This window comes from Odontesthes bonariensis, chromosome 10, assembly GCF_027942865.1.
Source record: "Odontesthes bonariensis isolate fOdoBon6 chromosome 10, fOdoBon6.hap1, whole genome shotgun sequence".
NCBI classification, from domain to species: Eukaryota; Metazoa; Chordata; class Actinopteri; order Atheriniformes; family Atherinopsidae; genus Odontesthes; species Odontesthes bonariensis.
Genome location: NC_134515.1, coordinates 39,191,730 through 39,204,535, shown reverse-complemented (window position 1 = coordinate 39,204,535; position 12,806 = coordinate 39,191,730). Strand labels below are relative to the sequence as shown.

At 46.0% G+C, this 12,806-nt stretch overlaps 1 protein-coding gene across 8 annotated transcripts in view; it reads right to left on the bottom strand.

Moving 5' to 3' along the window:
• Positions 1-12,806, bottom strand: part of vps13d (vacuolar protein sorting 13 homolog D) — a 107,854-nt gene that overhangs the window by 38,169 nt on the left and 56,879 nt on the right. For 4 of the 8 annotated variants that reach the window (XM_075475433.1, XM_075475437.1, XM_075475436.1 and 1 more), the window contains 5 exons: positions 12,654-12,794; positions 11,753-11,878; positions 9,429-9,503; positions 3,416-3,521; positions 1,674-1,826 (listed from right to left, as the gene is read on the bottom strand). In XM_075475433.1, coding sequence (XP_075331548.1) covers positions 1,674-1,826; positions 3,416-3,521; positions 9,429-9,503; positions 11,753-11,878; positions 12,654-12,794 — 601 coding nt within the window. The remainder of the gene's footprint in view (positions 1-1,673; positions 1,827-3,415; positions 3,522-9,428; positions 9,504-11,752; positions 11,879-12,653; positions 12,795-12,806) is intronic. The other 4 variants (XM_075475438.1, XM_075475441.1, XM_075475434.1 and 1 more) reach the window with 3 other exon arrangements.

Sequence of the window (12,806 nt, the reverse complement as noted above, 5' to 3'; positions counted from 1 at the left end):
TCTGCAGCTCTGCATCATCTGCAGCTCTGCATCATCTGCAGCTCTGCAGCTCTGCATCATCTGCAGCTCTGCATCTCTGCATCATCTGCAGCTCTGCATCTCTGCATCATCTGCAGCTCTGCATCTCTGCATCTCTGCATCATCTGCAGCTCTGCATCTCTGCAGCTCTGCATCATCTGCAGCTCTGCATCATCTGCAGCTCTGCATCTCTGCAGCTCTGCATCATCTGCATCTCTGCAGCTCTGCATCATCTGCAGCTCTGCATCTCTGCATCTCTGCATCTCTGCATCATCTGCAGCTCTGCATCATCTGCATCTCTGCAGCTCTGTATCTCTGCAGCTCTGTATCTCTGCAGCTCTGCATCATCTGCAGCTCTGCATCATCTGCAGCTCTGCATCATCTGCAGCTCTGTATCTCTGCAGCTCTGTATCTCTTTAGCTCTGCATCATCTGCATCTCTGCATCATCTGCAGCTCTGCATCTCTGCAGCTCTGCATCATCTGCAGCTCTGCATCTCTGCAGCTCTGCATCATCTGCAGCTCTGCATCATCTGCAGCTCTGCATCTCTGCAGCATCTGCAGCTCTGCATCTCTGCAGCTCTGCATCATCTGCAGCTCTGCATCTCTGCAGCTCTGCATCATCTGCAGCTCTGCATCTCTGCAGCTCTGCATCATCTGCAGCTCTGCATCATCTGCAGCTCTGCATCATCTGCAGCTCTGCATCATCTGCATCTCTGCATCATCTGCAGCTCTGCAGCTCTGCATCATCTGCAGCTCTGCATCTCTGCAGCTCTGCATCATCTGCAGCTCTGCATCATCTGCATCTCTGCAGCTCTGTATCTCTGCAGCTCTGTATCTCTGCAGCTCTGTATCTCTGCAGCTCTGTATCTCTGCAGCTCTGCATCATCTGCAGCTCTGCATCATCTGCAGCTCTGTATCTCTGCAGCTCTGTATCTCTTTAGCTCTGCATCATCTGCATCTCTGCATCATCTGCAGCTCTGCATCTCTGCAGCTCTGCATCATCTGCAGCTCTGCATCTCTGCAGCTCTGCATCATCTGCAGCTCTGCATCATCTGCAGCTCTGCATCTCTGCATCATCTGCAGCTCTGCATCTCTGCAGCTCTGCATCATCTGCAGCTCTGCATCATCTGCAGCTCTGCATCATCTGCAGCTCTGCATCTCTGCATCTCTGCATCATCTGCAGCTCTGCATCATCTGCAGCTCTGCATCTCTGCAGCTCTGTATCTCTGCAGCTCTGTATCTCTTTAGCTCTGCAGCTCTGCATCATCTGCAGCTCTGCATCATCTGCAGCTCTGCATCATCTGCAGCTCTGCATCTCTGCATCATCTGCAGCTCTGCATCTCTGCAGCTCTGCATCATCTGCAGCTCTGCATCTCTGCAGCTCTGCATCATCTGCAGCTCTGCATCTCTGCAGCTCTGCATCATCTGCAGCTCTGCATCATCTGCAGCTCTGCATCATCTGCAGCTCTGCATCTCTGCAGCTCTGCATCATCTGCAGCTCTGCATCATCTGCAGCTCTGCATCTCTGCAGCTCTGCATCATCTGCAGCTCTGCATCATCTGCATCTCTGCATCATCTGCATCTCTGCAGCTCTGCATCTCTGTAGCCGGGCCCTCAGTTAAGTCCAAACCAGTCAACAGAACCCAAAGCGTACCGGTGCCGGAGTTTCTCTCGGGCCTCAAACTCAAAAGGCACCTCCTCCCCGGGCAGCACCTCTCTCCACTGGCTGACATTGTGGCTGTCATCGGTTCCTGAGCTGTGGACGTCAGAGATGGAGTCTGCACTGCTGCTGTGGGACAGCGCCACCCTGTGGAGATCAACAGCATCTTTATTCATGTGAGCACAACACTGTTCAAAGACACAGCCGGAGATGCTGCTCTGTCAGAACCAGAGCCTCTGAGCTCTGTCAGAACCAGGACCGCTGAGCCCTGCCAGAACCAGGACCGCTGAGCTCTGTCAGAACCAGGACCGCTGAGCCCTGCCAGAACCAGGACCGCTGAGCTCTGTCAGAACCAGGACCGCTGAGCTCTGCCAGAACCAGGACCGCTGAGCTCTGCCAGAACCAGGACCGCTGAGCTCTGTCAGAACCAGGACCGCTGAGCTCTGCCAGAACCAGGACCGCTGAGCTCTGTCAGAACCAGGACCGCTGAGCTCTGTCAGAACCAGGACCGCTGAGCTCTGCCAGAACCAGGACCGCTGAGCTCTGCCAGAACCAGGACCGCTGAGCTCTGTCAGAACCAGGACCGCTGAGCCCTGCCAGAACCAGGACCGCTGAGCTCTGCCAGAACCAGGACCGCTGAGCTCTGTCAGAACCAGGACCGCTGAGCCCTGCATCCGCTAACTCTGGGCTAAAGAGACTCACTGAAAACAAGTTGGACATATTACGGTTTATGGTTTGAATGTTAAAACTATCCTCTCATAATAATGTAGAGCACTGAAACTTGATCAGCAGTTGAAGTTCTACATACTTTCCCTGGATTTAGGTTGTAGCATAAAGCTCCATATCTTCACCTCAGTACATCCAAAGTGTTTCTACACAGGATCAAACACCCTACACACCCACGGAAAGCAATCCCAGCATTAGTAAGCTGACACACTGAACATTTTAGGGATTAGAACATTCTCTCCAAGGCCTCCTGCTGCCATCTGAAGGCAGTAGGATTTCAAAAGGAGTAACACACCCAGCTTCTTCACCGAGTTTAGATCCTGGAACACTTGTGTGCCAGACTGCCTATCCCTGTCCATCCTGCAGGCACAGCATTTCTCCAGATATGGTCAGGGTGCTTGCTCTTTTTCCAAATTAAAATTCCAGACTTTATTAAAACTGATACTTTTTTCCCCCAAGACCTTAACTTTATGTACTTGTAACTTGTGTGCCTACTGCCTACTTCATTGGTTGAGATTGTACCAACTGTGTTTATTAGAAATGTTCATTTTTATAGGCTAGTATTCAATGAACAAATGCATTATTCACAGTAAATTATGCTTTTACTGATGAAAACGTTTCAAAACATGAAAATCACAAGTACATGAATTTCACATCAAACAAGTGTCACAAAAACTATCTATAAAAAAAAAATGAATGGATGGATGAATGTATGTAGAATTCAGTCTCTTCACTCACATCTCATCCCATTAGGCTGATACAGTACGTGACCAGTTAGTAAAATGATAGTTTTATAGCCTACCTTCCTATTTCTCATTTCACAATGCCTTTGAGCATACTGTAACATTCTACCATACATTTATTTTCCATACTTTATTAAGACTTTCACACAAAATTCAAGACTTTTCAAGGTCTGGAAAACAGTGCTTCAAAATTCCATACTTATTAAGACTTTCAAGACTTGCGCAAGCACCCTGTATGGTACATGAAGAGCTTATGGTTGGACAGACCTTGTGGGAGTGGTAGTCATGGTGGCGAACCACATGGTACATCCTGTGTGATTGCGCAGTGCGTACGGCACAAATGGCTGCCTCCTCTTTGACAGCTTGGCATCTGCTGGAAACAAGAACAAAATCAGGTCGGTCAAAGTCGGGTAGAAGAGCAGTTTCTGTGGCCCGTTATCACTCCGTGAGTTCACAGCCTGTCCGATCTGCTGAGGAGAGCCCGCTCATCAGGGGAGGGGATCTCTGCTGGCCTCCAGCCGCTCCAGACTCCCCGTCCTGATCCCTCAGCCCCAGCTGGCTGTTTAAATGCTGCTGAACTACAGATAACAGACAGCCTGGACACAGGAGGGGCAGTAAGCAGGTGAAATATCTTTAAATGGACACTTCCCAAACCTCACACTTTGTTTTTATAGCCTCATCTGAGCAATTTCACTAAATACCAGAAAATGGGTCATTTTTCTATGGTGTAAACAAAAGGATCAAACACAGAAGCTTTCTGACAGAAATGTCATCATGGGGTGGTGTCCTGTGCACACAGTTCACTCTGTATTCAGCAGGTATTAAAGTATATCCTACTACAGATCCCATTCAGTGGAACAGAAGAACTGCTGGACACAGACTGGGCTCACATGTGACAACATGGAACATGGAAGACATAAATCCAATCATTCACCAGAGGATTCTCATGGGTTCATGTGTGGAACTTCTGACTGATTCCAGAAACAGCTCACCAAAGGCTGGAGGAGATGGGCAGAGCTGAAAGCTACCACTGAGGGTGGCAGTCAGTCAGCGCTCAGTGAGCTGCATTCTGCTTTATTTGCACTTTCCACACAATCCCAAAGTTTCTGTGGCAGATTCCAACACCATGATGCCAACTGAGCACAGTGAATTCACAGATACCAGGCAGAGTACCACAAAGCAACTTCATCCCAGCTGTCCACTCCAGCTGTCCTGATGGACCCGAACCCCCGCTGTCACAGCACAAGTTAGCAGCTTCATGGAATCAGGCATGTGACAGGTCACCTGCTTCTTCCAGAGCAAACACAGCACATCAGGGGCAGCTGCTGCTGCTGTTAACAGGGAGAGGCTGTTAGGATGGAGAAGCCCAGAGAGCAGAAGTGCACCAGGCTGCTGCTATGTCAACACACTCAGCCAACTCTCAGCGCTGCTGTGACAGCTGCTCTGAAACTTTAAAGTAAACCTGTGATGAAGGTCATGAGGAAGCTCAAGGTCAAGGTCCCGTTTATTTATATAACACCTTATAACCACCTGGTTTGACCAAAGTGCTTTACAGAAAGAAATAACTAACGATCCAAAGGAAATCTCTCCACGTATCTTACTGACCGGATATTGTGAGGCAGCGCTTCACATGGAGAGCATGCCTGCTGAGCCACTGATGTTGCTTTGTAGTACACCCCTCTAACATGCAGCAGGATACAAATAAAGGGCTCATGCTGCTCAGGTGAAATGTAAACAGACTTTTTAAAGCAAAAGAAGAGACAGGCCATCATTAGGGAAATGTTAAGAGACACTGGATCCACAGTGCTGGAGCAGATTTCCCTTCACAGTGTGGGATTCTGACTGCGTTCCAGCAGCGTGGGCCTGGTGCCTTTGTTCAAATGTTCACACCTGTACAGAACCGTGGAGCTGAGTTCCCTTTCCTCTGACATCATGCGCTGCTTTGATAGAAACATAGACAGAGATCAATCTCTCTCTTGTCGTTGTTGTTGTTGGCCATCCTTGAGAAGACTGACGCTGTTAGCTGCTTACGGGTTCTTTTCAAAGTGGATTGTGTGTTTTGGTCCCATGTGATAAAGGGTTCTATTCAAAGTGGATTGTGTGTTTTGGTCCCATGTGATAAAGGGTTCTTTTTAGTGGTGGGCATAGATAATTTTTTTTAATCTAGATTAATCTCACTGAAATCTTGAAATTAATCTAGATTAATCTAGATTAAAATGGCTCATTCAGGGGTCCGGCAATCCGCGGGGTTCGCGGAAACAGACGTGTAAACTTTGGTTCCTATCCAAACAATAGTCGTTTAATCCTGAGACTGTTGCAATTGCCGTGTCGAGTGCTTCAATACAATAGTGTAGTAACCCCACGCATACCTTTCTCACTGCAATTAAGTTTTATTTCTGATTTATTTCGAATTTAGTTTCTTTTTCACACCTGCCTCTGCTATTCCTGCTCTTCTCAGGTGTACCTAATGTAGTTTTACATAATTTGTAACGTGATGTATATCTTGAATAACAAATTGTAAATAACAACACGTTTATTCGTGTCCCTGCCCTCACTTTCCTCATGTTTTTTTTCTCGCGGGGGTGCTGCACAGCCGTTACCTGACTCCCGCCCTCTGGTATTCGCATACGGTTGTATGAGGAAAGGGAACGCCCCTGCGTGTAGTTGGTGAACGCAGCCAGATGACGTGAGTCAGGTTAGCACAGCCGCGGGGCCTTTGAGAATTTAACATTCTAAATGTGACGTCACGAGCTACCAAAGGTACCAAAGCAAATTCTCAAGCGAAGCTTCTCCAGCGAGGTCGCTCTTGGTGTACACGCAGCAGGCAGACCAGCTTATTCACATGCATGGCTCCAGCAGTTTCTCTAGCTTCGCCAACTTCTCATATTCAGCACTTGTTGGGAGGGCCAGGTGGTGCTGCTGTTGCGTTGTGTGCAGTGCGTCTCTGTTGCGCCACACGCGCTTGATCATCTCGAGGGTGGAATTCCACCGTGTTGGAACATCTTGCACGAGCGGCTCCTGAACTTGCCCAAGGGAGGTTTGCTGGACTTTCAGCTCGTCTGCGTTGGCCGGACTGTGTTTGATATAAAGTGATATAAAGTTTGGTAAAAGTCATCACAGTTTGCTTACCTATTTTGACCCAGTTCCCAACCCAACTTTGATAATAGATTAACGGCGATATTTTTTATATCGCCCGATAAGACTCTCACATTATCGCAGCATGTTAACGCCGATAACGGCCCACCACTAGTTCTTTTCAAAGTGGATTGTGTGTTTTGGTCCCATGTGATAAAGGGTTCTATTCAAAGTGGATTGTGTGTTTTGGTCCCATGTGATAAAGGGTTCTATTCAAAGTGGATTGTGTGTTTTGGTCCCATGTGATAAAGGGTTCTATTCAAAGTGGATTGTGTGTTTTGGTCCCATGTGATAAAGGGTTCTATTCAAAGTGGATTGTGTGTTTTGGTCCCATGTGATAAAGGGTTCTATTCAAAGTGGATTGTGTGTTTTGGTCCCATGTGATAAAGGGTTCTATTCAAAGTGGATTGTGTGTTTTGGTCCCATGTGATAAAAGGTTCTATTCAAAGTGGATTGTGTGTTTTGGTCCCATGTGATAAAGGGTTCTATTCAAAGTGGATTGTGTGTTTTGGTCCCATGTGATAAAAGGTTCTATTCAAAGTGGATTGTGTGTTTTGGTCCCATGTGATAAAAGGTTCTATTCAAAGTGGATTGTGTGTTTTGGTCCCATGTGATAAAGGGTTCTATTCAAAGTGGATTGTGTGTTTTGGTCCCATGTGATAAAAGGTTCTATTCAAAGTGGATTGTGTGTTTTGGTCCCATGTGATAAAGGGTTCTATTCAAAGTGGATTGTGTGTTTTGGTCCCATGTGATAAAAGGTTCTATTCAAAGTGGATTGTGTGTTTTGGTCCCATGTGATAAAGGGTTCTATTCAAAGTGGATTGTGTGTTTTGGTCCCATGTGATAAAAGGTTCTATTCAAAGTGGATTGTGTGTTTTGGTCCCATGTGATAAAAGGTTCCATTTAAAGTGGATTGTGTGTTTTGGTCCCATGTGATAAAAGGTTCTATTCAAAGCCTCCAGTTGATCCAAAATGCTGCAGCCAGAGTTCTGATGAGAACTAACAGCAGAGATCATATTTCTCCAGTTTTAGCTTCTCTTCATTGGCTCCCTGTTAAATTCAGAATAGAATTTAAGATTCTTCTCCTTACATATAAAGCTCTTAATGACCGAGCTCCATCATATCTTAAAGATCTCATTGTAAGATATTTTCCTAACAGAGCACTTCGTTCCCAAACTGCAGGTTTACTTGAGGTTCCCAGAGTTTCTAAAAGTAGAATGGGAGGCAGAGCCTTCAGTTATCAGGCCCCTCTCTTGTGGAATAAGCTGCCAGTAAATGTCCGGGAAGCAGACACCCTTTCCACTTTTAAGACCAGGCTTAAAACTTTCCTTTTTGATAAAGCTTATAGTTAGGGATGGCTCAGGTGATCCTGAAACATCCCATAGTTAAGCTGCTATAGGCCTAGACTGCTGGGGGGCCTCATCTGTCACACCTTTCCTCACTTTACTCTCTTTATGTATATGTGATATTATTATGGTCATTAACTCGTGTTTCCCTGTTCCAACAGATATCCTTTGAATGGTGTTACAGTGCCGCCGTCGCGGTGCCGTCGCGGTGCCGTCGCGGTGCCGTCGCGGTGCCGTCGCGGTGCCGTCGCGGTGCCCCCCCCCCTTTCTGTCTTCTCAAACCCCAGCTGGTCGAGGCGGATGGCCACCCTTCCTGAGTCTGGTTCTGCCAGAGGTTTCTTCCTGTTAAAAGGGAGTCGTTTCTCTCCACAGTCGCCTCAGGCACGCTCAGGCCGGGAGATTGGACCGAAAAACAAAAAGTTTTCAGTGCAATCTGTTGGTTTTCTTAGCTAGGAAATTGTTTTTGAATTGGCTCTATATGAACGAATTGGATTATTTTATGAATTATGATTATTATTAATTAATTGAATTCCAATTGGCTTGAATTGGACTTACTATCTAAGTGCCTTGAGATGACATTTGTTGTATTTGGCGCTTTATAAATAAAAATGAATTGAATTGAATTGAATTGTTTTGGTCCCATGTGATAAAGGGTTCTATTCAAAGTGGATTGTGTGTTTTGGTCTCATGTGATAAAGGGTTCTATTCAAAGTGGATTGTGTGTTTTGGTCTCATGTGATAAAGGGTTCTATTCAAAGTGGATTGTGTGTTTTGGTCCCATGTGATAAAGGGTTCTATTCAAAGTGGATTGTGTGTTTTGGTCCCATGTGATAAAGGGTTCTATTTAAAGTGGATTGTGTGTTTTGGTCCCATGTGATAAAAGGTTCTATTCAAAGTGGATTGTGTGTTTTGGTCCCATGTGATAAAAGGTTCTATTCAAAGTGGATTGTGTGTTTTGGTCCCATGTGATAAAAGGTTCTATTCAAAGTGGATTGTGTGTTTTGGTCCCATGTGATAAAGGGTTCTATTCAAAGTGGATTGTGTGTTTTGGTCCCATGTGATAAAGGGTTCTATTCAAAGTGGATTGTGTGTTTTGGTCCCATGTGATAAAGGGTTCTATTCAAAGTGGATTGTGTGTTTTGGTCCCATGTGATAAAGGGTTCTATTCAAAGTGGATTGTGTGTTTTGGTCCCATGTGATAAAGGGTTCTATTCAAAGTGGATTGTGTGTTTTGGTCTCATGTGATAAAAGGTTCTATTCAAAGTGGATTGTGTGTTTTGGTCCCATGTGATAAAGGGTTCTATTCAAAGTGGATTGTGTGTTTTGGTCTCATGTGATAAAAGGTTCTATTCAAAGTGGATTGTGTGTTTTGGTCCCATGTGATAAAGGGTTCTATTCAAAGTGGATTGTGTGTTTTGGTCCCATGTGATAAAAGGTTCTATTCAAAGTGGATTGTGTGTTTTGGTCCCATGTGATAAAGGGTTCTATTCAAAGTGGATTGTGTGTTTTGGTCCCCCTGTGGGTGTGCACTGCCTCATCCTTCCTTCTGTTCCCTGCACAGTGTCTGTATCAGTGTGAGCATCTGGAACAGCATCTCAGGATTTCTCTGCTTTGGCCTCTGGCAGATTATCCACAGTCACAACAAAAGCATGTGTTCAAGTCATCTTTACATCCGTTACATTTACATCCCAGAGTAACACACTGTGGGCTGAAATGCAGGCTGAAGTCTACGGTGTGGTCAGGATGTGATGACTGAGGCTGGCTGGAGAAAGAGCAGACGACTAAACTCTGAACTGTACCTCTGCAGTGAATCTGCTGCTCGAGGCAGGTCAAGCTGGCAGTGCTCCTAGTTCTAAGGTGAGCCAGAGGAACACCTGACAACGGAGAGAGAAGGCACAGCACAAGAGAGAAACAACACAGGGAACACACAACATGGTTAAAGGGCCACAAACTCACAGCGGGACCAAAACCCTAAAATACACCCACGACCTCCCCTTATTACAACCCTTCCCCGCCACCTACCCTACCCCAACTCTAACCCTTATCTTAACCCCTAACCTTTAGAAGATATTAATGCCCAAATATTAATTGCCATAATTCTCGCAACTTTTCCCAAAATCCCAATTAGACCCATAACTCCCTTACTCCACTCTCACCTCCTCTTCTCTCTCTCCTCTAACCCTAACCACTAACCCTTACCACTAACCCTAACCACTAAACACTAACCCTTACCACTAACCCTAACCACTAACCACTAACCCTAACCACTAACCCTTACCACTAACCCTAACCACTAACCCTTACCACTAACCCTAACCACTAACCCTAACCACTAACCCTTACCACTAACCCTAACCCTAACCACTAACCCTTACCACTAACCCTAACCCTAACCCTAACCCTTACCACTAACCCTAACCCTAACCACTAACCACTAACCCTTACCACTAACCCTTACCACTAACCCTAACCACTAAACACTAACCCTAACCACTAACCCTTACCACTAACCCTAACCACTAACCCTAACCGCTAACCCTAACCACTAACCCTAACCACTAACCACTAACCCTCCCACTCTCCCGTTCTCCCTCTCTCCCTCTCTCCCGCCCTCCTGTTCTCCCGTTCTCCCACATGGTCACACTGCTTCCTTTCTCACAGGCTGGGTGGGCAGCCAAAGCCCCCAGTAACAGATGCTAAGTAAGCAGAAGCAGTGCACCATCTTCAGTGTGCCATTAGCTGGAATGAACACCTTACAGGACTTGGAATGTCTCACAGCCCGTACAGATATTTTTCTCCCGGACAGGGAGAACAGACTGGACTACGTAAGCAGAATGTTCAGTCAGAGAGCCGAGCAGCCAGTCAGAGGTGCACTCCCTCTAAGGTCCCAGCAGTGTTCTGCATGCGCTCAGTCTACATGTTGTACATGTTGGGGGCAGGCTCATAAATATGTGGAACAGTCTGAGCTGTGGGCCGCTCTTGGTTGTGTTGGTGCTGTTGGTGGTCCTTTAGTTTAGCTAACAATAAAACTAAGTGTTCGATAAATAAAACGCCCGTGTTCGTCTGTCCTTTATCACTTTCGGTGCTTCGTGATGGTATTGGTTATCAGCCCCTGCGAGCTAATGTTTCACCAATCAGCATTCAACCTTCATATAGTGTCCTCTCTGAGGGCACGGCTAGTCATTAGCCTTCAGGAGGACTGTATGCTAGTCCATCTGTGTTGGGTGAATGGCCCAAATCATCTGAGAGTGAGAGCTCAGGGCCAGTAGCATCTGATTATTCTCAGTCAAATGTCACCATTAAATATATTATGTTCATGGCCTCTGACTAAAATATAAACTGTAGAAATGTTGAAACTTTTTGAAATGGTGATGGCTGATCCAATTTCTCTTCTTCACCCTATATCAAGAGCTCAAACACACGAGCACTGCACCATTAAAGTCAGTGAGGTTCTAATGACTGGCCCTTTGAGGGCCTCAACAGATCCCACTTGAATGGACTTTGGGCTCACTTCTTATTTTATGTTTGTAAGATGTCTAATTCAGATTTCTTCCACTAAAAGCACAGCAGAATTGTGCTGTGATTCATGAGCTTCAGATCCTTTCGTGTTCTTCTTTAAAGATCAGTTAGTTTAGCTGCTCTGCGTTGGAGGGCTCTGTTACCCTTTCACATCAGGTGTTACTGTCCAACTGACTGCTTTTCATGTGAAGCCCCTTAAAGCAGCCCCTGTGTGTGTGACAGATACAGACACACTTATGGAATGTGAATGTGTGAATGACAGGTGCTTTGTAGTGTGTGTGATGCAGAGCCTCCACCATGATGGAGCTGTGCAGACACAGCACATTTATACAGACGTGTGCTGCTCCTTTAGAACCTGCAGTTCTCTCAGGTATCTCCTTAAAAACTCGACATGATACAGAAACCTACAGCAGATCTAGGTGTTCACTTTAAAACAGATGGGATCTCTAATTACATGATTGTACATAGCAGTGATGATCCACAGGGTGGAGACTCTCCTGCTGACTACAGACACTTGTCAAACGGTAACCTCCTAATCTAGTGAAAACATTTTTAAGCTCTACACTAGGGTGTTTTTGTGCTTCTACGTGTTGCTGGAACTCACTCTGTCCAAAGCTGGGGGGGTCGACTGAGGAGCCTATCCAGGGCAGAGGGGGGGAAGACTTGGGGGTTTGTTCCTCCTCCTTGCAGTAGTCAGCCATCCAAGAGTTCTTGGTAGTTTTGTATTGTTCTGGAAGGGTCAGACAAAAAGACTGAAATCTTCTGTGGGAAACCAACTCTAAACAGCTTTGAGATCTGACTGAAAACTGTGAAAAGTCAACGCCTGCTGCGTATGGTGATGTGGAGAAAACACTGGGCCTCATGCAAGAACATTTTCCTATTTTTATTCTAAATTTCTCTCACTTTTTTTCGTAAGAAGGTCTCGTACGAACACGCCACGTCAGATTCAACAAGCGCTCTTAACTTCGGAAAAAGTGTGTAAACGACCTGCGTAAATGATGAATGCCACCCGTGCGTATCTAAGTTTACGTGCACGAGGATAGTAGATTTGCATACTCCACGCCCAAAATGATACCATATAAGGCTGTGCTTCCTCTCTCCTGTGCCAGGAAGTGTGGAGTCATGAGAATGGCATCAAGGTGCAGAAAGAACAACTTTAGGGGCTCTGAGACTGAAGTTCTGCTTTCAGAGATCCAGAAAGGAAAATCTGTCAGCATCATTATGGGGTATAATGTATATATTTATTTATAATTGCTTCAAAGTAATTAAATATACAATCCATTAGTCAAGCAAACTTGATTGGAATAACAGCGGACTATTTTATGAAACTCCTACGACAGCTCTGGATCACTGTAAATTCTGTTCGTACCTGAAAGAAAACGTAAAATACGAAAAGATTGGTGAATGCACAAATTCTCTTAAATCACTCGTATGGACGACTTAAGAACAAATCTGTGGGTACGAACGGTTCTTGCATGAGGCCCAATGTTCCCTCCTTCACTTACCGAGCAGCACAGAAGTCATGTTGATGTCCAGTCTCTGCTTGGCTCGAATGCCCATTTTGAAACGTGGAGGGTGGAGGCGGCCCGCAGCCTGCTGCTGCCAGGACAGGAAGCAGGGCCAGGGCTCGATGAAAGGCTCCCAGCCTGGCACACACA